The sequence below is a fragment of the Limanda limanda genome, chromosome 3, assembly GCF_963576545.1.
Source record: "Limanda limanda chromosome 3, fLimLim1.1, whole genome shotgun sequence".
NCBI classification, from domain to species: Eukaryota; Metazoa; Chordata; class Actinopteri; order Pleuronectiformes; family Pleuronectidae; genus Limanda; species Limanda limanda.
In genome coordinates this window covers 817,501-843,511 of record NC_083638.1, presented here as the reverse complement: position 1 = coordinate 843,511, position 26,011 = coordinate 817,501, and the positions used below count along the sequence as shown (strand labels likewise).

Below are 26,011 nucleotides of genomic sequence, written 5' to 3'. Positions count from 1 at the left end.
ACATTTATTTCTTCTTGTATTCAGGGAAGAATTTCTTCCATTTCATGTTCTGCAGAGAGAGAAGAGAAGAGAAGTGAGGAGACCAGAAGTTTCTGTTCCTAACACCATCAGCTCTGCTCCTTGTGGTCACTCACGTTTTTCCCCCAGGAGCTTTTGGACTTCTTGGTCTTCATGTCCTCCAGAGACTCGTAGGTGTTGCTCTGGACGCTGGACGGAGGGCCGGCCTCCCTGGGGATCTGCTCGTAGGTGTCATCAGGTGGACCGCTGGCGCTCGGCCTCTCAGCGACCTGAGCGTACAGGACGTCTGTCTGTCCCTCGGACGCCTGGTACAAGGGGCGGGGCCTGGAGGGGTCGTGGAGGAAGTAGTTGGAGCAGGTGACCTTCTTCACAGGAGTGGGTGAATAAGACAATGTGGATGTGAGGTGGTTAGAGTACTCTCCCTCCTCTACCTCCTCCTCCTCCTCCTCCTCCTCCTCCTCCTCCTCCTCCTCCTCCTCCTCCTCCTCCTCCTCCTCCTCCTCCTCCTCCTCCTCCTCCTCCTCACTGCTGCTCTCCAGCTGTGGTAGAGCCTGGCTCCTACTCTCGGTCTGTGTCAGCTCAGAAGATGTGTTCCCAGCTGGAGAGGTTGTGTGGAATGAGTCTGTGGTGGAGTCTCCTCCCAGCGCCTCCTCTCTGGTGGAGCTGCTCTGGGCTTCACTCTCCTGTGACGTGGTTTCAGGTAGAGATCCGCTCAGAGAGAAGCCCGGAGGAAAGCCTCTCCTTGGTAGTGGGGGGGCAACCTGAAAGACACCATGACACAACTCATCAGCTGCTGGAGCTCTGCAGACTCCTGTGAACACACAGATGTGAACATCAGGGCAGAGCAGCTGACATCATGTCCAGATGTTTCATTTGAAACAAGACCTGCTTTTATTTCACCTTCTTTCCTCCCGTGTGTCACAGTCATTGTTGTGAAGGTGAAAGTTCTTTATATATTAGTTTATTATCTATATTAATTATGGTAACATATTACAAGTTGCTCATTACTTGCTGAGGTCTACTTTGATTCTTATTGCTGCAATATTTCAAACTTCCCCATAGTGGGACTAATAAAGGATTATCTTATCTTATCTTATCTTATCTTATCTTATCTTATCTTATCTTATCTTATCTTATCAGCTCTGATATGAATCACCTGAGAGGGGGACGTGGTGTCGGACACTGTCCCTGTCAGTTGTCTGCTCTTGGATTTGATTGGAAGGTCCGGTGGCTGCACTGTGACGGGCTCATGTTGCTGCTGTTCCCTCTGCTTCCTGTTGGTGGTGCTGAGACGGGGACTCCTCTGGTCCCACAGGATCCGCAGAGCTTGGACGCTCAGCCGTGACGTCTTCTCTTTGGTTTTGTAGTTCACCACATCGTACAGCTCCTCTTCCTGAAGAGAGCGAGACGTGTTGTTAAAGCAGACGTGAACACAGACGCAGAAGGAAACGTTGAGATATCTCAGACTGTACAGACCTGCTGCATCAGTCATTACTGTCATGGATAAAAACACATCTGATAAAAGTTTAACTTTAGTTTATGAGGAAGGTCTGGATCACATGGTGCCGTGTGGAGCTCTGAAGGATTATTCACTGCACCTATAGTTAAAACCCCAGAGATCCCAGAGGACCCAGAGGACTACAAGGACCCAGAGGACTACAAGGACCCAGAGGACGCAGAGGCCCCAGAGGCCCCAGAGGCCCCAGAGGCCCCAGAGGACCCAGAGGACCCAGAGGACCCAGAGTACCCAAAGGACCCAGAGGACCCAGAGGACCCAGAGTACCCAGAGGACCCAGAGGACCCAGAGTACCCAGAGGACCCAGAGGACCCAGAGGACCCAGAGTACCCAGAGGACCCAGAGGACCCAGAGGACTCACCAAAAAATACACTCGCCTGGACCCCAAGGCCCTCCTCACAATCAGGAATCTACAGTGTTGTGCAATAGTAGTAGACTTGACGTTGGCTAATTATTAATCAAGAATAGTTAAATAATTAATGAAAACAATAAAATTATCAATTAAGAATGATACAATCTGTAATTATTACTTATCGTTGCGGGGCACCACCCTGGTTAAAGGGACCAACAAGTCAATCTATAATATCAGTCTCAGTTGATAAAAGTTAAATTAATAATCTCAATATTAAATATTAATGATTATATAATTAACAATTAAGGGTTTTAAGTTCAAGCACAGGCTTTCATAATCCAGCTGTATTCACATACATATGCACAAATAATCACAAGATACAGATACTTTAATTACAAAAGGATTTATTAAAAAGGGGAAATAAAGTTATTGTTATTCAATGATTCTTCATTCCAATATTTCAAAGATAACAAGCAGCAGCACTTATCACAATGTTGGACAAAACCTGAAATCACATGGCCGCATGTTCTGGAGCCAGCCTCCCGAACTCAGTCTCCCAGGGGACAACATGTTTTCTTTGTTCTTGGAAAGCTAAGAAACTCAGTCTCCCAGGGGGCCACAGGTTCCTTCTGTTCTGGACATCTTCACAAATAGGTGTTAAAAGCCACAAAGTCAACTCCAATTGGTCAATCTGGTCACATGACCTGGGGGTCATCAGCCTAATATAAGGAGAGGGCTCCTCCAATTCTCTCTCTTTCCATCTAACCACCGAGGACAGCAGGCGACCAGCCGTCTCTCCTGCATCTCAGAGGGGGGGGGCCGGGCTGCTCTAGCTCAAATCTTCTCTTCCCAACAACCGGAGGTCAGAGGTGCAGTTTCCAACTCATCTCTTCAAGGAAATCTCCTCGCCCTTCAAGCTCTACCAAACTCCTAGCAGCACCTCTGTGTCCTGCAGCTAAGAAATTCAACAAGCAAGAGCATCACAGCTCAACAGAACCGCGGAAGCAAAGACCACCCGAGCCAGAAGACTTCACACAGCCGGCAGGACGAACTGCACAGCAACTTTCTCCCTTTCTAAGGACTGGTAACATACTGGGCTTAATAATGATACTAGAACTAAGCAAGACTGTTTATTTGATTCTGTGTGGTGTTTTTAAAGTTTGATATATGTTGTGTTATTGTAGTTACAAGCTAAATGAAAGTTGATGTGAGTTACGCTCTACGCAGACTCTCCTCCATTATCTGATTAGCCTTTTCACAGACACCGCATATCCCTACCTACTTAGCTACGTCCCAGAGAGATAGCAAAAACATTAGGTGTGGCCAAATCAACTGTTTGGTACATTCTTAAAAAGAAAGAACGCACTGGTGAGCTAAGCAACACCAAAAGACCCGAAAGACCACGGAAAACAAGTGTGGTGGATGACAGAAGAATTATTTCCCTAGTGAATATTGATAATACACCACTATTCACACACATACACACACACTTTAACGTGTGGTCAGATACACATCATGTCCTTTGAGCGTAAACGCACATACATTCTTCTTCTTTTCAACTTCAGATGATTCATGCTTAAACTCTGATACAGGCTTCTCTCTCACCACACATCAGTACACACACACATCTCCAGCTAGTTACAAGATTGAACATTCTCATACTTCGTATCAAACAGGGAGTCTAATACACAGCAGATTAGAGGTAGGGGAGGCTTTCTCTCACAGTGCTTTCATGAATAACTTCATTATATTAAATACTGAGATGTTCCCTCCTGTGAAATTATCAGTCTTAGAATGCTTTGAGGCAGGGACACTATGACCTCACTTCACTTCACTTTACACATATACTGAGCACACACACTCAGGCAACATGCTTATGACTTCTGGTAACCATAGCAATGGCGTGCACGTACAACGTCATCACGCAACGCCAGGAGGACGACCCAACGCCAAGAAGGCAGGACTGCCTTGTGCTCCGACCAATCCCAATCCAAGAAGAACCTCTGTCACGCCCAGTATATCAATATGTAAGCTTTGTGCGCACTATGCCCCAGCGCCATTTTTCCTGTACAGGATCAGTGGACCATGCATGATCATTTGCTAGACACCGCAGTTTCCTGACCTGTGACCTCTGAATAAACCTGCTTAATTTTAACTTGAGAAGGACGCCTCCTGCCTTTGATTTCCACCCGCAACATGAAGAAAAACCCCTTCACAACAGTTGGCCAGATCAAGAACACTCTGAGGTAGGCGTATCTGTGTCAAAGTCAACATCAAGAGAAGACTTCACCAGAGTACATACAGAGGGTTCACCACAAAATGTAAACCATTGGTGAGCTTCAAAAACAGGAAGACCAGATTAGAGTTTGCCAAAAAACATCTAAAAGAGCCTGTACAGTTCTGGAACAACATCCTATGGACAGATGAGACAAAGATCCACTTGTACCAGAATGATGGGAAGAGAAGAGTATGGAGAAGGGAAGGAACTGCTCATGATCCAAAGCATACCACCTCATCAGTGAAGCATGGTGGAGGTAGTGTTATGGCGTGGGCATGTATGGCTGCCAATGGAACTGGTTCCCTTGTATATATTGATGATGTGACTGCTGACAAAAGCAGTAGGATGAATTCTGAAGTGTTTCAGGCAATATTATCTGCCTATTCAGCCATATTCAGCCAAATGCTTCAGAACTCATTGGACAGCGCTTCACAGTGCAGATGGACAATGACCCGAAGCATACTGAGAAAGCAACCAAAGAGTTTTTTTAAGCAGAGAAGTGGAATGTTCTGCAATGGCCAAGTCATCACCTGACCTGAATCCAATTGAGCATTTCACTTGCTAAAAACAAAACTGAAGGGAAAATGCCCCAAGAACAAGCAGGAACTGAAGACAGTTGCAGTAAAGGCCGGGCAGAGCATCACCAGGGACGAAACCCAACGTTTGGTGATGTCTAGGGGTTCCAGACTTCTGGCTGTCATTGACTGCAAAGGATTTGCAACCAAGTATTAAAAGTGACAATTACATTAATGATTATGTTAGTTTGTCCAATTACTTTTGATCCCTTAAAAAGGTGGGTGCCACATATAAAATGTGTTGTAATTCCTACACCGTTCACCTGATTTGGATGTAAATACCCTCAAATTAAAGCTGAAAGTCTGCACTTAACGCACGTCTCAATTGTTTCATTTCAAATCCATTGTGGCGGTGTACAGAGCCAAAATGATGAAAATTGTGTCAATGTCCAAATATTTATGGACCTAACTGTAGGTGCGCGCCATTGCTATGGTTACCAGAGGTCATAGTGTTCTGGCCTCAAAGCATTCTAAGACTGATGATCTCATTGTATGTCTACTGACTGGGTGAACTGTACCATGCACCGGAGAGAGGACGTCTTAGAAATTAATATAATGAAGTGATTCATGGAAAACTGTGAGAAAAGGTATGCAAACCTCCTCTCAGTCTAATCTGCTGTGTGGCAGAATCCCTGTTTGATACGGAGCATGAGAATGTTCAATCTTGCAACTAGCTGGAGATGTGTGTGTGTATCTGAAGTTGAGGTGACGTACTGTGTGTGTGTGTGTGTGTGTGTGTGTGAGGTTAATGCTCCAAGGACATGGTATGTGTATCTGACCACACGTTAAAGTGTGTGTATGTCAATATTAGTTAGTACATTTTGTTAGTAATTTGTGTTTTGATACTTTATTATGTTCATAATAAATGTTTTCTTTAAAATTGTCCTTTCATTAATGTTGCATAAGTGAATTTTGCCAACCTCTTCACTGTTAGAACTCTATAAACCTTAACTGTTCATTATATAATCTTTAATAGTAAATATTGAGATTTCTTATTGAACTAGATCTAAATGAGACCGATCTCAATCAATAAATTGGCTATCGTTTCCCTTCTGTGAAGGGTGGTGCCCCGAGAGAACTTTGACAAACTAAAGTTATTTAATATTTATATTCTAAATATTAATGTTTCATATTTTATTTTGATAACCAAATTTATTGAACGCCTAAAGGCAAACCAGCTTATGGTATCACTCCTAACGATTATTGCACAAAAACAACTTAGAACACACATGTAAAACCTATGGTCTATCTATGTGTGTGTGTGTGTGTCAGCCTGTCTGTGTCTCTGTGTGTGTGTGTGTGTGTCTGTCTGTGTGTCTTTGTGTCTCTGTGTGTGTGTGTGTGTGTGTGTGTGTGTGTGTGTGTGTGTGTGTGTGTGTGTGTGAGAGAGAGAGAAAGGGGGAGGGGCAATGACGTATGACGCAGTCACGTGGTGACGTAGTCTGGTCGAATCCAAGATGGCGGTACCTTCACGGTGGGCCACTTGAGTTACACAAAGGAATCGTCAGACAAAGGGACTCTTATCTCTACGGGCTTTTGGCGCCAAATGGCGGGAGATGCGTTCAGGTTCTCTAAGTCTAGATTTAACTATGTGTGAATGCAGATCGGAACATGTGTGTAAGCAGGTTTAGGAGAGAGAGAGAGAGAGAGAGAGAGAGAGAGAGAGAGAGAGAGAGAGAGAGAGAGAGAGAGAGAGCGAGAGAAAGAACATGCAAGGGAAGATCAGAGAAGCTCTTAAAAACACGCCGGAGATAAGTTTACAGTGATTTCACCACTCGGTGCCCAAATTAGAGTTGTGCACCGATGTTTTGATCGGTAAAATCTCTGCAAGCTTAGTCGAGCGGTAACAGTGCTCCTAAGCGCTAAAGCACTTTAACACAATGAACACGGCCGGAAATGGCGGGTCGTCACGGCTAAAAATCGACGCGGAGGTCTCAAGCAAACAATACACTCAAATATTAAATGACACGCTAAGTATTAAAACAATATAGCCTCTTACTGTAACCGTAGTTTTGTGGTATTCATGCACGGGTCGCGCCAATTTTCTGGAAGTCCAGTGAATCTCGTGGTCTCTCAAGCGGTGCTCCGGTGGTTCGAGTGGGGACACGGAGCTCTGGACCGAACAGGAGCGGATTTTCTGGTGCTGTCTTGACGGGATGAAACTTCGTCCTTCTGCAGGGATGGACGGCTTTTGGAGTTGTTTGTAGATCGTGTGGAAAAAGAAAGTCTCTGAGCTCATTGAATGTCAGGGTTTGACCACAAGGGGCGGAGCTTCGCCCTCAGTGGCCGTCTACGAACACAGTGGGGTTTCTCCTGGGCCTGCTGGGGGCTCCTCAACCAACAGGAAAACTCTAAAGCTGGTCTCAGCATCGCGTGTAGGCCTTGTTTATTACCCATTGTGTGGTCAGCACTCAGGACTCTTGCCCAACAACAGCAACACATTTTGAATGATGAGTTGTGCTCCTCACCTCGTTGCAGCTGCAGGTCAGGTGTTCTCCAAACGGCTGGATGGGGCTGAGCCTGTAATGTTCAATCAGCTCCGTCAGGCGCTGAAACGTCTGACAGTCTCCTGATATGACAAACTGCCCATAGGGATCCTGGGTGATGACAAAATGGCGGCACCTGTCGTGGCCCCTTCAGAGGAAAAGACACAGTGAGAGGAATCACAGACAGTCGAGTAGCGGTCTCAGACGTGGTCTGTCTCACCTGTAGGACAGGATGTAGCCCACGGCCTTTTCACTGAGGCGGACGAGGAAACAGCCCCGAGGTTTCTCTCTCAGGAGATCCTCTGCTTCCCTGACACAGCAACACATTACAGGCAAATTAGGGTTAAAAATAAACCTCTTATCTCCCGTCACCCGGTCCCACGTCTTTATCTTCAGAGTCACACTCATCACACGGGAAAAGCAAACAAGTCACTTCATCAGGTCCGGTTCCGTCCAGATTCATTCATCCTGAACTCAAACTGACTAACGACACATCTAGAAACACTTCAGTGAAACAGAGACATGAGTCAGTTTCCATTTGATCAGTTGGATCATAAAAGCACAATTCAACAGTGAATTCCATCCGTGGCCACAAGTATCATAGTTTTGCATTAATACTAATATAGTTTAGTTTTGAATATTTAAATGACCAAAGCTGTAGAACCAGAAATGTTGTGAGTAGATTAAAGAACAGAACAAAAAAAATTAATTTCATTGAAACACAAACTATAAATAGTAAAAGAAGAGAAACTGATGATTAAATCTATCAAATCTGAAAAACCTCCTGTTGATGTCACAGTTATCAACATTTTGCTGCAGGAGTCTGTGAAAAGCAAATTAAAATCATAATATATCTTTTACAAAGAGCCAAAACAAATCTAGCTTCCATCTGCCAATGCTTTAAAAAGTCTTTAACCTCCATGAGATCAAATATAATAAACCACAGATCTGTTTTCTCTTGTCTATGTTTCTTACCTTCTGGCAGCGAAGCCTTGAAACCAGTCGGGGAGGATCTGAGCCTGAGTCTGAGAGAACCACAGCAGCACCAGCTCCTTCAGGCCTCCCTGCTCCTGCAGCTCCTTCAGGCCTCCCTGCTCCTGCAGCTCCAGCTCCTTCAGGCCTCCCTGCTCCTGCAGCTCCAGCTCCTTCAGGCCTCCCTGCTCCTGCAGCTCCTTCAGGCCTCCCTGCTCCTGCAGCTCCTTCAGGCCTCCCTGCTCCTGCAGCTCCTTCAGGCCTCCCTGCTCCTGCTCCTGCTCCTTCAGGCCTCCCTGCTCCTGCAGCTCCTTCAGGCCTCCCTGCTCCTGCTGCTCCTTCAGACCTCCCTGCTCCTGCAGCTCCTTCAGACCTCCCTGCTCCTGCAGCTCCTTCAGGCCTCCCTGCTCCTGCTCCTGCAGCTCCTTCAGGCCTCCCTGCTCCTGCTCCTTCAGGCCTCCCTGCTCCTGCTCCTTCAGGCCTCCCTGCTCCTGCAGCACCAGCTCCTTCAGGCCTCCCTGCTCCTGCAGCTCCATCCTCTCACATCTGAGCCCGGGATGTGAACGCAGGATGTGAACTCTGCTCAGGTGGCGTGCAGCTCCCAGAGAGACGACCAGCCGCCTCATTTGACTGTTTCCGTTGGTTTGTCTCTCTGGTCTGGATGGTTCTATTGTTTAATTTATCTGCAGCGACTCTTCATTTTACTACTCGTGTTCCTGTGGAAGTTAATGTGTTGATCACTGTGAGGAGCCAGAAACCTCCTGATCACAGAGACTCATATTCACCACAGGGGAAAACAGCCCCACATGAAACATGAAGATTTAAGGTCAACATGTAGAAAACCACTCAGACTTCTTATCTGCCCATAAAGTAAAAACACAGTTCATCCTCAGGGGAGCATGATTTATTCTGATGACTTTTAAAGTCTATGACAAAATGACCTGCTAAACTAATGAATTTGAAGAACATCAAATAAATGATATGTACTCAAATGAATAAAGATATTTAGAATAAGAAGTCATAAATTATTGTTCCTATTTATTTTTACAGTTCACATTGGGGAGCGCGCGAGACAACAGGTGTCATGTGTTCCGGCGCGAGCCCGACAGGTGGTCGAGGGAGAGGGCGGGCACGCCCACAGCAGGAGCGTCGTCAACTGTCTCCAAGTGTCCTGACCTCACAGCTGATTCTGAGATTTCTACATAAATATACGCGATCTATCCAACCTGACGTAAGAGTCTGAGTCGTGACGTATTTGTTTTAATTTCGGCAACAAACCTTAAAAACTTTAAATAATGTTTTAAATAGGAGGTTGCACTTTGTGTGACGTAAGGCTGAACGCGAGGGGGGAGATGTGGACATGTCATCGTCCTGTTGTTGTCATTCATCTGGGGACAGTCCCGGAACATCAGGGTATCAGGTTCCACTTTAAAATATCCACAGAGCTCATGTGGTCACGGACGTTTCACGGAGCAACAGGCGATCAAACGTTAAATGAGACGTTTTCTAAATGAACTTCTGTTCAGAGAGTTTGGATTCAGCAGCTGGAGGCGAGAAGGACATGGAGGATTTCAACAAGGTAAAACTTTACTGAGTCGAACTTTACTAATGTTACTGAGTCAAACTTTACTAATGTTACTGAGTCAAACTTTACTAATGTGACTGAGTCAAACTTTACTAATGTGACTGAGACAATTTTTACTAATGTTACTGAGTCAAACTTTACTAATGTTACTGAGTCAAACTTTACTAATGTAACTGAGTCAAACTTTACTAATGTTACTGAGTCAAACTTTACTAATGTTACTGAGTCAAACTTTACTAATGTTACTGAGTCAAACTTTACTAATGTTACAAAGTCAAACTTTACTAATGTGACTGAGTCAAACTTTACTAATAATACTGAGTCAAACTTTACTAATGTTACTGAGTCAAACTTTACTAATGTTACTGAGTCAAACTTTACTAATGTAACTGAGTCAAACTTTACTAATGTTACTGAGTCAAACTTTACTAATGTTACTGAGTCAAACTTTACTAATGTTACTGAGTCAAACTTTACTAATGTTACTGAGTCAAACTTGACTAATGTTACTGAGTCAAACTTTACTAATGTGACTGAGTCAAACTTTACTAATGTTACTGAGTCAAACTTTACTAATGTTACTGAGTCAAACTTTACTAATGTTACTGAGTCAAACTTTACTAATGTAAATGAGTCAAACTTTACTAATGTGACTGAGTCAAACTTTACTAATGTGACTAAGTCAAACTTTACTAATGTTGCTGAGTCAAACTTTACTAATGTGACTGAGTCAAACTTTACTAATGTGACTGAGTCAAACTTTACTAATGTTACTGAGTCAAACTTTACTAATGTTGCTGAGTCAAACTTAATTCTCACAACCTTCACTAGTATTAATTATTACTTATTCATACTAACACAGATCATTACTTTCTGCTGCTCAGTGCTGTGACCTCTGAGTTCCTTCAATCATGTTGTGAAACCGTTGTGAAGTGTTTGTGTTGTTGCAGGTGAACAAAGAAGGAAACTGAGGAGCTGCACACATGGATTTATTCAAACTACAGAAAGTGGAGGATTTCTATGAAATCGGTGAAGAGTTGGGAAGGTACAGAACAACATGTGTTAATACATGAACTAAGTTTATTAAAGCTACTACATTCATATCAGTTTGACATTTAACAGTCAATCAAAATCATGAATAACCTTCAAACTGATCATTACATTAACTTAGTGTACTGTTGCAGCAGACTTTAAAATTATTTTAATTAAAAAAGTTATTTCTGAAGACTCAGATCAAGCAAAAATGATTCTAATTGATGGGCTGATATTGATCTTGTACCTCTGACATTGTTTTGTTTAAGAACATGTGGTATATACATGAAAATATTCATGAATGCAGATGTGAAGTGAAATATAGGAAAGATAAGCAGCTTCTCGTAGTAATTCTTATGTCAGTTTTGTGTTTAATCAGCAACAATGTGTCACACGTCATTAATGTTCATATACAGAGGATGAAACTGTATATGAAAGTGTAGATTTATTTATTTATTTTGATCAAACTATGTACAAGGTTGATAATAATATTTAAAACCAGATAAAATCCAGGTTGTTTTGCTCAATGTGAACTAATATGTAGCTCAGTCACTTATTACTGAACTATGACAATATGGAAATTCCACTGAATCAGTGTGACGTGTGTTTTTTTATTATGAACAGTTTTAAATAATGTGACAGAGCTTCTTCTTTGACTCATGATTATTATACAAAATATAGATAGATAGATAGATTACTTTATTCATCCCCTAAGGGAAATTAATTAATATAAAGTGAAGTTTCTCTAAAACCTTGATGCACATACATGTGAAAGGAGAGAATGAGGAGCTGCAGTGTGTTTGTTGGCTCTGGTTGTGTTGCTGTGTGTTGTCAGGACTCTTCTATCTTTAGCTGAGGTCAAATCTGCTGCAGACGAGGAAGTGAAGAGTTCGCTCACAAACCAAATCAGAACAAATGTACAGACGTATGAGGTCTGAACTTTAAATGGTGAACATCAAACCCAGGATTCTGTGTTTGCTGGCGAGTGTCAGGTTCATCATGTTGCTGCAGAATCTGTGCAACACTATAAATAGAAGTGTTGTGGGAACTCTAATCACACTCGTCCCACATGGGGATGAAGCACATGTGACCGAGGTTCATTTAAAGAGCCACTGAACTGATAATAAATTACACCAATAGATTTACTTTATATTATCTGTCATTTGCCTGAAATCCATTCAGTCAGTCTAAAAGGTCAAAGGTCATTCTGCTGGTTACAGATATCCCCTGTTGAACTTCTCCTGGCACCAGTGTCAGCTGATCAACCTTTTATTAGTCTGTGTCTAAATCCCACTTCCAGACGTTCATCTGTATTTATTCATGTTGGTCAGAATGTGACAGAAACCCAGTCCAACCCAAACCACCTTTTCAGACTCGCTGTGACTCGTGTGTGTTTCAGTGGCCAGTTCGCCATCGTGAAGCAATGCACAGAGGAAAGCACGGGCCGGGGATTCGCCGCCAAGTTCATCAAGAAGCGTCCGAGCACGGCGAGCTCCCGAGGGGTTCGGCGGGAGGAGATCGAGCGCGAGGTGAACATCCTGCAGCAGATTCAACATCCCAACATCGTCACGCTGCACGACGTCTACGAGAACCGCTCGGACGTGGTTCTGATCCTGGAGCTGTGAGTGGACCCGACGCAGACATGAGCTCAATCTGCTGATCTGAAGCCACTCAGGTCCCACGAGTTCCAATGCACCTGACACCATGGATCAGTTTGATCCAGACATCAAAGCCAATCTATGGTCTTAATCATTAAATATATGCATCATCATGATTAGTCAACGTTTGATATTATAACATTTACAAGGTGTAACTTTAAATCTGAAGAAAAGCTTGTGAATCATTTTCTCTGTTTACGTGTGAATGCATCACTTTTTAGTTATTTACTAATATCAGTTTACGACAGTACATTACGACGTGTGTGTGTGTGTGTGTGTGTGTGTGTGTGTGTGTGTGTGTGTGTGTGTGTGTGTGTGTGTGTGTGTGTGTGTGTGTGTGTGTGTGTGTGTGTGTGTGTGTGTGTGTGTGCAGATTTAAAAGCTGCAGTGTGACGCTGATGTAACAAGTTTCAAGAGTTTATTGTCAAATGCACAACAATAACATTAAGCAGTCGCTGGCAATGAAATGCTTGGGTCACAGGCTCTCTTCTAGCAATGCTCAGAGTATTACAAGCAAAGAAAAAATAATATTGAATAAAATAATATAAAATAACAGACGTCTGGATGATGAGAGTTTGTGTTCCAGGGTCTCTGGAGGTGAACTGTTTGACTTCCTGGCACAGAAAGAGTCTCTGAGTGAAGAGGAGGCCACTCAGTTCATCAAGCAGATCCTGGAGGGCGTCAACTACCTGCACGCCAGGAACATCGCCCACTTCGACCTGAAGGTCGGTACCGGCCACGCCCCCAGAGGGTCACCGTGAAACATGGCTCTTTATTCAAAGCCTCACAAGCCTGGGTCACGCTCAGAAGGTTTTACTACTCACAGGGATTCAGCTCTAAAGAAGAAGGTTATTGAATTTAATAGGAATTATATCAAAGTATGAAGGAAAGAGAAATGTTTAAATTACTCATAATGTCCATAATGTTCTGAGGTCATGAATCAGGATGTTATTCTGATGTCATTCACCAAAACCTGTTCAGCTGAAACACGAATGAAAAAATTACAAAACAAACCATATACATATTATAAATTCATAAATAAAATATTTATTATTATTTTCATAACTCTATTAACTGTTTTATCTACTGAAGGAAAATCATCACCAACAATAGATTCAGTTATTTTTCAGTAAAAGTAAAAATGTGAAAAATGAGTAAAAAATAAAGTGTTTATCAAAGACATTAACATTGATAACATGATTGTGGTTTGGTTATGGACATATTTTGAAATGTTTTCCAACATTTATAGACAAAATGATTTTTTCAGTAATCACCAAAGTATCAATATAAAGACCAGAATAGTGAGCAGCTCTAATCTGAGCCATTATTCAGTTAGAAGGATCTGCTCATTGTCTCAGTTCTTACGACCACTAGGTGGCGCAGTTAACTTAGTTTAATCCAGAAAGTATGAAGAGTTGTTCAGCTGTTTCCTGCTCGACCCTTTGTTCCAGATGTTGTGTTTCATTGTGAGAAGGTGTCACAGCTGAAGTGTGTGTTTCTGTTCCTCTCTCTCATCTGCAGCCTGAAAACATTATGCTCCTGGACAAGAACGTCCCGCTGCCCAGAATCAAACTCATCGACTTCGGTCTCGCGCACAAGATCGAAGCTGGCGTCGAGTTCAAAAACATCTTCGGGACGCCGGAGTTCGTAGGTGAGACAACTTCCTGCTGGTTTGACGCTGGACTATTTGTTTATTTGACATTTTTCATCAAGAAACTGAAAAATCCAAAAGAAACATCTATTAAGATAAATGAATAGATGGGGTTTGGTTTATTAAGGCAGATTAACAGATGTTGATGAATGTTGGGGGACTTGTGCTCTAGAAGGAAATGTTGAAATGATGTCTGATGCTCAGCGTCCTCGAACCTTCAAGTCATTGGAGACAAATCTCATGTGTATCTTCTGGCAGACGCCCCCCCCCCCCAGCCTGTGTGTTCACGTGAAGAAGAGCAACTTTAACAGTGATGAATGTTTTTTGTCCTTTAAGCTCCAGAGATCGTCAACTACGAGCCGCTGGGGTTAGAGGCCGACATGTGGAGCATCGGAGTCATCACCTACATCCTGCAAGTGCTACACAAACTACACAAACTACACAACCACACTGAAGCTGTGGTCAGACATGTTGGTGTTTATGAAGCAGCAGCAGGTTGTCGGAGGGGCGGAGCCTGTAGAGCAGCAGGGGCGGAGCCTGTAGAGCAGCAGGAGGCGGGACATGACGTAGAAGCTCTGCTGTGGAAAGATCAGTGTTGTTGTTTACAGCTCCTCCACTGAGAAGCTTCTGGAAGAAGAAGAATTTCATCTGCTGATCGAGGAGCTGCCAAATTATCCTGATGGCTTCAAAGTTTATTTCAGGTCCTCAGTGGCTCAGTTTCACTTCCAGGTCTGAGACCAAACATTCAAATGAACAGTTCAAACTGTTCTTTGGGAAATGCAGCAAATCTAATCTCTTCACTGAGGAAAGAGTCTAAACGTGATTTACACAACGAGAAGTTTTTACAACCTGTGATAATATCGGATTAAAAACACGGACGTGGTCTCCCAGGACCTTTGGAGCAACATCAACACGTCCAGTATCCTGCTGTTTCTCACAGGGACTCAAATGTCCAGAGACACTGACTCAGACATTTGCTCTCACATACAGAACCTCCAGAACATGTGAGGAACATGTGAGGAACACTTGAGGAACATGTCTGACAGCAGCTTTACTGTAAACTACCTCTTTCTGCAGCTTCCTTCAAACAGGACGATGACCCGCTCGTCTGTTGATGTTTCGTTCCAGACTCAGTGGAGCGTCGCCTTTCCTGGGAGAAACCAAACGAGACACACTGAGGAACATCTCAGCCATAAACTACGAGTTTGATGAAGAGTTCTTCTGTCACACCAGTGAACCGGCCAAGAAGTTCATCAGCCAGCTGCTGGAGAGAGATAAGAAGTAAGAGTTCACAGTAACACACTGAACCACATAAAGAAAGTCCACCTGCTTTTAATTGGTTTCCAGATTCACACACTTATCAAAAATGATGTCAAATATTGTTTCTTGTGCAGGAAGAGATTAACAATCCAAGATGCTCTTAATCACCCGTGGATCAAGGTAAGATTCATTGTGTATTCATGTGTGAGTCTGTGTCACAGTCAGAAAGTTGTGAGCACACGTGACCCGGTTCACACCAGGGGCCTCATTTATAAAAGAGTGCGTAGGATTCATACTAAAAGTGTACGTACGTACAAAATCCGGAAATGGCGTACGCAAAAGATAATTCCAATTTATAAAACCGTGCGCACGTACACCTGAACGCAATGTTCGCTTTATAAATCACAGTCCACTTGGAAACGTTCGTACGTGGATCTGCCTCCAAATCCGCCCTCCACACGCCCACTTTCCACCATAAATGGTCAATGCAAAGCACGGCGTGAATATTAAATAATGCTGCTGACCAATGGGTTTCCACCGTGAGTCCTGATGGAGTCACCGCATCAAGCGATGTGAAGAGGAAGTGAAACTTTCTGACACTGACAGCGAGGTGTTTGTTAGTGAGGTGGAGGTGAAGAGCGACTTTATGGGACAGCAGTGATGTCACTAATAAAGAAAATACACTGATACTCTGCCGCTGCTGCTGTGGATAACACACTGTGTGAGATCAGACATCACATAACACACTGTGTGAGATCAGACATCACATAACACAATGTGTGAGATCAGACATCACATAACACAATGTGTGAGATCAGACATCACATAACACACTGTGTGAGATCAGACATCACATAACACAATGTGTGAGATCAGACATCACATAACACAATGTGTGAGATCAGACATCACATAACACACTGTGTGAGATCAGACATCACATAACACACTGTGTGAGATCAGACATCACATAACACACTGTGTGAGATCAGAGATCGCTGAACCCTCGCTTCCTCCTCGTCCTTACATTCACAGTCACACATCGAACAGAACCCGCTCCGGTGTCACGGCAGTATTTATTTATTTAAAGCATCGGACCGATTCCCTCACATCAGTGGATCCTCACCTCTTCTGGGATATTATTTGGAAAGTTTCCTCATTTCTTATAAGTAATCTCCAGTGCGCTCTGTGCTCTGTGCGCTCTCTGGCTCAGTCCCGTTCACTGCAGCGATCTGATGATACACGCACAGTGTTAGAAGATATTATTACAACCTATTAATGACTCGGCTCTGTAACTCTGCCGTTAAATCGAATCTGAACCTTATTTGCTTAAAGTTGTTTTATATTTTTTTAATTAAAAGGCTCGTGTGGAGCAGATACGTCGCGCGAGAAAAACTGTTGGTTTTAATGTAAATGATGAATTGGATCAATAATCTGCTGCAGTTCACCACCTCACGTCTGTGTCGCCGTTTTCCCGTCTCCCCAAAACGCTCGTAAGGGAGGGTCTAAGTTTGCGTAGAAATACGCACATTTTCCCGTCAAGTTTGTTTTTATAAATCCCAACGTTGGCGTGAGAAGTGGCGTACGCACGTTTCAGGCCCGTTTTGTGCGTACGCAACGGTTATAAATGAGGCCCCAGGTGTCTACATCCAATCCCCAGACCTCTGAGTTCAGGTGTGAACACGTGAAGCTGCTGTTCCACCACATGAACTTCCCCCAGGAACCAGGAACCATTGAGATGTTCCTCAAACTAACAAGAGATCATCAGGTGTGGTGAGGACTTTACAAACTAAACAGGCTGTTGTCCATTTAGTTTGTAAAGTTCAACGTAAAGAACTTTATCAAGGAGTGTCTTCATGAGACTTTGCTGTTAAAGGTGTAAAAACCCTGTTTCAAATTAGGAACAACACAGATGAATTAACAGAAAGACACAACTTTTATCTTTTGAATTATTATTGTTCAGTTTTTGTGTGAAGTGAACCTTTGATGTGTTGTTGTGATGTCACTGCATCAATCAGCTGGTGCTAGATTCTTTCCTGGGTTATTATGCACAGGGCGAAGTTCAGCTAGTTGTGATTAGTTAGTCGTTAACATTGAACATCATAATAATACAAGCTTTCTGAATCACTGTGACTTTCTCTTTTGCTGAAAGTAAATTAATAAATAAATAATCCTTTTTTTTAAACCCTGAAGTCCAATGAGCACAAGGAGGAGAATAAAGCCCAAGAGCCGAAGAAGCGTGAGCGCCGGCAGCTGAAGACCAAGCGTCTGAGGGAGTACACCATCAAGTCCCACTCCAGCATGCCGCCCAACAACACCTATGTGAACTTTGAGCGCTTCGCCCAGGTGGTGGAGGACGTGGACCAGATGGAGAGCTCGTTCATCAGTCTGGCAGCAGCACATGACTCTCTGCAGGAAGACATCGACGCCATGGTCTCTGTCTACAACGAGAAGGAGGCCTGGTACAAGGAGGAGAGCGAAGGCGTGCGCCACGAGCTCTCGCAGATCCGCTACGAGTTCCGTAAGGTGGAGGCCTTGAAGAGGAGCCTGCAGGACCACATGCACGCGTTCAGCTCCAGCCTCGGCGCCATCAGCAGCCGCTACCAGGAGAGGCGGAGCCACTTTGAGGCGCTGCGCCTGGAGCTGAGCAATGAGCTGAAATGGGTGCAGGAGGTGATGGGTTCATCTCCCCTGGATGGTGGAGGCTACCCCAGCTGCAGCTTCTCCACCGTCTTCAACAACGAGGTGAACGAAGCCTTGAAGGAGCTGCTGAGCCGCTCGTGTGGAGGAGAGCTGCTGTCCGGGATCAACTTGGACTTCACTGAACCTGGACAGCAACGATAACCACGAGTCATTTCAAACCTTTCACCATGAAGAGGGACGAGGAGCAGGAAGGACTGGGTCAGGGTCTGAAGGATCTTTACATTACTCATACAACCACTAAGTACTGTCCTGATTCCATGAACTCAAACCTACATCCTCACATACGCTGCTGTGTTCAACAATCACATCTAAGTATAAACTGATATTTGTGTTTTGCTGTGAACCAGAGATAAACAATGAAAACAGACATCGGCTTTTTCTTTTCATTATTTCATCTGATGATTAGAAACATTTACTCTTTGGACCAAAGCATCTGAGGGACAGAGATGGGTCTTCACCAGATTCTCACCGAGGCGTAACGCACCTCTGAGAGAAGTCTGCAGCTTAACATCGAACAAACAACCACACAGTGACTGTAGCTGCTCTGTGTGCAGAGATGTTCCACCTGATGTTCTGATCCGATGAATTGAGTGACCACGAAGGAGCAGAAGCTCCGGTGAGTGAGTTCCAGTAGAAAGGAGCAGACCCAGACGAGTGGTAATGACTTGGATTTCATTTAAACAGCCTTGATGTTGATATTGTGATGTTTAGATGTTTTTGTTTTCGACCTGTAATGAAATATTTCAATTCAAAATATACAGTGTAGAAGCAAATCTGAAGTAGTTTGTCTCCCGATCCAGCAGAGGGCGATCACTGTCAGCAGAGCAGATCAGTAACGTTGCTTTGTTTTGCTCAGAAAAACGTTGTCAAGCGAAGTCGACGTAAACTGAGGATCCTGACGTCCACATGCTGAGGAGAAGTGTGTGGAACTGTTTTATATGTTTATAAATATATATAAATATTCAAACAAATCATGTGTCGTGTCAAACTGGGGAGGGGTCAGGAGAAGACCTTAAAGGAACTCCCAGGGAGATGGAGGTCAGACCAAAGAGCACTTTGACCCAGATGCTGTCTCCGAGGTCACAGAGTAGAAGGAGCGAGCTGCAGGTGGAGCTGGCCTGAAGGCTCCTGACACAGAGACACTGTGGCTCCATCATTTGGGTCCAAGCTTCTGGTCCATGAGTCCTGAGACCTGGTTTCTGTCCTTACATAAGAGTCAAAGTAACATTGATGAGTTGAGACTGAGTGAAGATGTTACTGCTGGTGTTAGAGCCGCTGGACGAGCTCCTGCAGCCAGTCACACATTCACCATGTGTGTGAGTGATGGTACAGCGGTGGGACATGTGGAGGTTTGTGTGTGAGACCAGAGACATGGAGCAGCTGACCTGCCAGTGTCCTCGGGCTCAGTGACCTGAGGACACATGTGGGAGGACGTCAGGTAACGTCTGCTCCTGTAACTCTCTCATTTCAAACAGTTCAACACCAGGGTTCACGTGGAGCAGCAGAGATGAGCTGTTTTAATCTACACATTTCTCTTCCTTATCTAGAATTTATCTTCCATTGATGAAATGATATAAGTTCACTTACTTGTATTCTATACAAATGTTAATGTGTGATTCAGCAGTAAATAGCATGTGACTCCTGGTCTGTGGTGGAGTCCAGAAAGATATAGAACCCTGACGACAGCCTGATCTTTACACAAGCAGCAGAAGGTTACACAATGTGTTTGCTTTGTGAATCTGAAACACATGAACACAGAATATATGTCAAGTCACGGGAGGGAGATGGAAATCAGAGCTGCTAATCTGTCTCTACCATATCCAAAATCAAGTCCTTTAATTCTTGGAGACACAGAATTAAAGAAATATTTAAAAGTGGAGAAGCTCCTGGAATCTGTGTTTTTCTGATTAAATAAGAACAGGAGGAGAAGCAGAGAGTCTTCAGACCAGGAGGAGAAGCAGAGAGTCTTCAGACCAGGAGGAGAAGCAGAGAGTCTTCAGACCAGGAGGAGAAGCAGAGAGTCTTCAGACCAGGAGGAGAAGCAGAGAGTCTTCAGACCAGGACGAGAAGCAGAGAGTCTTCAGACCAGGAGGAGAAGCAGAGAGTCTTCAGACCAGGAGGAGAAGCAAAGAATCTTCAGCCCAGGAGGAGAAGCAGAGAGTCGTCAGACCAGGAGGAGAAGCAGAGAGTCTTCAGACCAGGAGGAGAAGCAGAGAGTCTTCAGACCAGGAGGAGAAGCAGAGAGTCTTCAGACCAGGAGGAGAAGCAGAGAGTCTTCAGCCCAGGAGGAGAAGCAGAGAGTCTTCAGCCCAGGAGGAGAAGCAGAGAGTCTTCAGACCAGGATGAGAAGCAGAGAGTCTTCAGACCAGGAGGAGAAGCAGAGAGTCTTCAGACCAGGAGGAGAAGCAGAGAGTCTTCAGACCAGGAGGAGAAGCAGAGAGTCTTCAGACCAGGAGGAGAAGCAGAGAGTCTTCAGACCAGGAGGAGAAGCAGAGAGTCTTCAGACCAGGAGGAGAAGCAGAGAGTCTTCAGACCAGGAGGAGAAGCAGAGAGTCTTCAGACCAGGAGGAGAAGCATCTCCTCCAGCAGAGCTGCAGGCTTCCACACCACATATGTAGATACTCTACTGTTCCAGGAGCACATTTGCTCATTTAACGACTGGATCAGAGCAGAACTAAAACTAAATATTTCTGTGCATGAGTTCCGGTTTGAGGCTTGAACTCCTTCACCTTGTTTAACCTCCACCTGCAGGTTCCTCTTTTAGGTGAAGGACTCTCACACATGTGATCAGTTCTGCTTCAGACTGGAACATTAGAAAGTATCTTACTGAACATGTAGCGTCCGTATATTACATTTCATTGAGCTGAGGCTTTTATCCAAAGCAACTCAACACAATAAGTGCATCAACCATGAGAAACAAACCAAGAACAACAAGAATCAGGAAAGTACAACTTCTTCAAGAAGCTAAACTACAAAGTGCTGTAAGTAAGTGACACTAAACTGTGAGTTTAAACTTTTATTCAAGGTGTAGTCTGAAGAGCTGTGTTTTTAGTTTGGGGCAGAAGATGAACAGATTTTCTATATACACAACTCTGAGAGAAAAGTGAACAACATGCCAACAAATTCCTCTGTTGTGTGTGTGTGTGTGTGTGGTTTCCTCTCCGTCTGTCCAAACACATGCAGACTGGAGTTAGGTTAACTGGAGTCTCTAAATCCACTGTCGGTGAGAGGCCTGTGATTCGCTGGTGACCTGTGTGACCCCGCCTCTCGACCCAAGTTGACCTTCGCCTGGGCCTGAAAGCGTAAGTGCTCCAGATGGATGGATTTCCTCACAGAAGCAAATACTTGTAGAACTCTGGCTCAGGTCGGTTTCATCTGGACTCCGTGTGTTTTGATCACAAGTGATTTACTTCCTGGTCTGGTGACCTCACAGCTCTGCTCACATTCTGATTCCAACTGATTCCATCAGAGCCACAGATCTGAAATCTCTGATGAAACAACCACGACTGTGTTGGAAATATTCACATGACAGCAGGAGGTCATTGTATGAGGCTGGTTGAAAAAGCTACATGTTCCAGGCCCTTTAATTATCAATTATCAGTATTTTTTGTTTGTAAATATGAATGTATCAGTCCAGAGCCGCCTCCTACTTCCTGTTCAGTCAGTCAGTGCTTGTATTTATATATTTTTTATTGTGATATTGCAGCTTTATATACTGTAGTTGTGCTATGTGAGTAATATATAACCATGTGATTATCGTTTGTCATTCAAGCCAGAGATGTGTTCTAGATATGATTTGTCATCATGGTGTTTATTGTATTAGTTTCATATCTGGTACATGTTAGTGTTCATATGTCTGATGTTTGTATGTGAGTCAGTATATTATCTTTAATCCGTCGTGGACCATCGTCCGGTAAAGAGACAGATGTTTCTTTGTTCTCTGGTATGAATCATCTGTCTTCATCTCCTGTATCCATACGACCGGTGGGATCAATGTTTGGATCATTTGACATGTTTCTGAGTTGATATCTAAAACCATGAAGCTGTAGAGCTCCTACCACGAGCTGATGCTGGAGGACTGAGCAGCAGGATGAGCTGAGATAAGGTTTGAGCTGCTGCCTCGGTTCCTCTGCGTCATGAAGATAACAGAAGCTTCTTCAGACTCTGATCATCATGTTCTCACACCTTCATGTTCTCTCACTGCAGCAGAACCAGCAGCACTTTGCTCTACTGAGTCTTTATAAGCAGCACAGGAGCCTTAATGACTAATGACTGTTTGTAATGTAGCTATGAGAGTTTTGTATTTGTGAACCCCCCCCCCCGAGCGAAGCTACTGTACATGGAGAAACATACCAATATAAAACTGTTCCTCATAGTATATATATTGATGAACAGTTATAACTATATAAATAGATTCACACATAATATATAAAACTTAGCAGCATTTATCTACATACTAATGGATGGTGATAACTTCCTGCTAATTATTTATGCTTAATAAACAAATTAGTTAAAATGCTACAATTTCCATAAACATAAACTAACCTGATCTAACGGAATCCAACCTAATGGAACCCAAATTTAAAGGGATAGTTCACCCAAAAATTAAATAAAACAACATCTAGATTCACTCAGTCACTCTAATGTGACTGTAAACACACAGACATAAACACACACTCCCCCCCCTCCCTCACACACACTCCCCCCCCCCTCACACACACACACACACACACACAGAGAGACACACACACTCTCTCCCGGGGGCTGAACCACCGCCCGGGCTCGTCTCGCAGAAGCTCGGTCATGGAGCTGCTCTCGCTCCGGTGACGGAACCTCCCACTGAAGACTGCGGGTTCTTGTGATGAAGGTCAGCTGGACCCTGGTGTGAGAAGAAGAGGAGGAAGAGGAGAAGAAGAGGAAGAAGAGGAGGAGGAAGAGGAGGAGGCCTTCTGCTGGTGAGCGAGCTGTTGTTGCTGCTAGCGTCAGGAAAGTGGAGCTAGCATGGAGCTAGCATGGAGCTAACATGGAGCTAGCATGAAGCTAAGCTGCTGTGATGCAGCAGATCGAGCTCTAACCTCACAGGTTCCGTGGATCTGTGTACGTGCAGCTAGCATGTAGCATGTAGCATGTGTGCTAGCCTCCTGTCACCCGGCTCACTGCGGGCTGTGCTGGGGGGTTCTACGCTTTGCTAGCTGGGTGACGTGAGGGAAGTTAGCTAACGCGAGCTAACGTAAACAGCAGCCTGGGTGTCTCCTGCGTGTGTGTCATAAACATGTCCACATGTGGGGGGGGGGGGGGCTTCGTCGGTTGTTCTCCTGTCAGCTTCAGCTTCTGTGCTGCTTCCTGAGGCTGCAGGTGATTAGCATGAGTGAGTGAAGCAGGTTAGCTGCCCTCACTGCCCTCACTGCTGTCACCGCCTCAGCTGATCGGGCTCACCGGTGCTAGCTAACAGCTAGCTAACTGCTAGCTGACTGGGACCAGTGTGTCTACAGCAGGTCCCAGTTAGATAGCAGCTAGCTGACTGGAACCAGTGTGTCTGCAACTGGGACCAGTGTGTCTGCAGGTCCCAGTTAGATAGCAGCTAGCTGACTGGGACCAGTGTGTCTACAGGTCCCAGTTAGATAGCAGCTAGCTGACTGGTCCCAGTTAGATAGCAGCTAGCTGACTGGAACCAGTGTGTCTACAGGTCCCAGTTAGATAGCAGCTAGCTGACTGGTCCCAGTTAGATAGCAGCTAGCTGACTGGAACCAGTGTGTCTGCAGGTCCCAGTTAGATCGCAGCTAGCTGACTGGAACCAGTGTGTCTACAGCAGGTCCCAGTTAGATAGCAGCTAGCTGACTGGTCCCAGTTAGATAGCAGCTAGCTGACTGGGACCAGTGTGTCTGCAGGTCCCAGTTAGATAGCAGCTAGCTGACTGGAACCAGTGTGTCTACAGCAGGTCCCAGTTAGATAGCAGCTAGCTGACTGGTCCCAGTTAGATAGCAGCTAGCTGACTGGTCCCAGTTAGATAGCAGCTAGCTGACTGGTCCCAGTTAGATAGCAGCTAGCTGACTGGGACCAGTGTGTCTACAGGTCCCAGTTAGATAGCAGCTAGCTGACTGGGACCAGTGTGTCTACAGCAGGTCCCAGTTAGATAGCAGCTAGCTGACTGGTCCCAGTTAGATAGCAGCTAGCTGACTGGTCCCAGTTAGATAGCAGCTAGCTGACTGGGACCTGCAGCAGACACACTGGTTCCACTGGTTCCAGTACGAAGTGGAAACTCACATGTCAGTGCTCCTCATGGTTTCAGATCCAGATGCATTGAGAGGATATTCCAGAATCACGTTTTGAGCACAGCATCAACCTCTCCACGATAGTTTGCATTAAAACATGTGTGTAGTTCTTGATATGAATAGAACTGGCAGACGGCCACATTACTTTCCTGTCATGACAGAATGCATCACACGCACACAGGGTTGTGTTGTGACATGCAGACACACACACTCTCCAGTGAGTGAGTGTGTGTCCTGATCACATCCTGCAGCTTTCACATGTTCAGCTTCAAAGGGTTTTGCAGTTCACACACGGGAAGTGACACAAAACCTTCAGAGCTCTTCTGTTTCCTCATTGGTCAAAGAAGAAATATCTGAATCTGAATCTACATGATGATCAGGAGCCGTACTGTAACAGCTGGATAATGTCACATATCAATGTGTGTGTTTCATTCAGGAAGGGAACAGTTGTGTGTTTACAACTGGTAAAGCCTTTATTTAACTGGTGAGATTGTGTGTTGTATTGTGTATTTACTGCGGCCCTGTATCTACAGGCTGCCTCCCATGATCTGTGTGTAGATGATCTGTTGCTCTGGGTACGTGCATCACAAGTCAAACAGACTAGTGGAGTAAAGGCTTTGAGTTAAATGTGTGAGTGAAGCCATGTGAGGATACTGCAGAGGGAAAAGTGGGCGTGTCTATCTGGTTCCTGACACATGACAGATGTGAAAGTCAGATCTTTATACGTCATGTTGTCGTTTGACTGAGACGACAACCTGCTGCTGCCTTCTTCATATCTGGACACATGCAGCAATAAGAAGGAACTTGAATCTGATCCGTGTCATGATTTCACTGATTGTTCTCACGGGTGATTTAATCTTCCACAAGAGAACATCGGTGTTGCCCTGATTCCACCGAACACACACACTTAACCTCGTGTCTTTATACCTGATGAACCTCATCATATAAGATCATACTTCATTGATTTACTTCCTGACACGTGTGATAATCAGAGGTTTAACAGAAGAAGTCGACGTGGAACTTATATTTTACTTTCTTGTATTTCTCAGGCATTAGTGTTTAATTTCTTTTGAAGTTTTATTCCAGTAACTAAAGATTTTCAGTTTCAGCTGGTTTCACGTATCCTGATATTTAGAAAAGCTCAAGTTACCTCATGACTCAGCACTTTACACAATTTCTCCTTCATGGATTAAATCTAATTTGCCGTGTCAGTGAAATCTCTCGTCATGATCTGAGTTCAGCAGAGCGTGTTCACTTTCTACACACAGTGTTTCCTTTGTGATCGTAAGTGTAGTAGATGTCACTGGTTCGAGTTAACCTCAGCGACACACCAGTATATTAAATACAGTATATTCAATACAGTATATTCAATACAGTATATTTAATACAGTATATTAAATACAGTATATTAAATACAGTATATTCAATACAGTATATTAAATACAGTATATTCAATACAGTATATTCAATACAGTATATTTAATACAGTATATTAAATACAGTATATTAAATACAGTATATTCAATACAGTATATTCAATACAGTATATTCAATACAGTATATTCAATACAGTATATTCAATACAGTATATTCAATACAGTATATTTAAAGATAAACTGTTTTCAAAGTGTTTGTTCTAATATAAAGCAGCCG

At 44.1% G+C, this 26,011-nt stretch overlaps 3 protein-coding genes across 6 annotated transcripts in view; 2 read left to right on the top strand and 1 right to left on the bottom strand.

The window, feature by feature from the left end:
* Nucleotides 1–4: 4 nt before the first annotated feature.
* On the bottom strand, nucleotides 5–8,733 carry sh2d7 (SH2 domain containing 7). The gene is made up of 8 exons (XM_061068519.1): nucleotides 8,655–8,733; nucleotides 8,201–8,312; nucleotides 7,446–7,535; nucleotides 7,208–7,373; nucleotides 1,175–1,411; nucleotides 531–779; nucleotides 135–380; nucleotides 5–49 (listed from the first exon to the last, which is right to left on the bottom strand). The coding sequence occupies exons 1-8, from the start codon at nucleotides 8,731–8,733 to the stop codon at nucleotides 5–7; spliced, it is 1,224 nt and encodes a 407-aa protein (XP_060924502.1).
* Nucleotides 8,734–10,762: 2,029 nt separating this feature from the next.
* On the top strand, nucleotides 10,763–18,408 carry dapk2a (death-associated protein kinase 2a). Of its 2 annotated transcripts, none has more exons than XM_061068438.1 (8): nucleotides 10,763–10,827; nucleotides 12,214–12,435; nucleotides 13,059–13,197; nucleotides 13,994–14,123; nucleotides 14,460–14,535; nucleotides 15,252–15,404; nucleotides 15,518–15,563; nucleotides 17,586–18,408. In XM_061068438.1, the coding sequence occupies exons 1-8, from the start codon at nucleotides 10,766–10,768 to the stop codon at nucleotides 18,225–18,227; spliced, it is 1,470 nt and encodes a 489-aa protein (XP_060924421.1). In that variant the 5' UTR covers nucleotides 10,763–10,765; the 3' UTR covers nucleotides 18,228–18,408. The 2 variants fall into 2 exon arrangements, with proteins under 2 accessions (XP_060924421.1, XP_060924420.1); XM_061068437.1 differs by having other exon boundaries at nucleotides 17,577–18,408.
* Nucleotides 18,409–22,830: 4,422 nt separating this feature from the next.
* herc1 (HECT and RLD domain containing E3 ubiquitin protein ligase family member 1) overlaps nucleotides 22,831–26,011 on the top strand; it is a 79,704-nt gene continuing 76,523 nt past the window's right edge. For all 3 annotated transcript variants that reach the window (XM_061068435.1, XM_061068436.1, XM_061068434.1), the window contains exon 1: nucleotides 22,831–23,041. The gene's annotated coding sequence lies outside the window, so the exon portion shown is untranslated. The remainder of the gene's footprint in view (nucleotides 23,042–26,011) is intronic.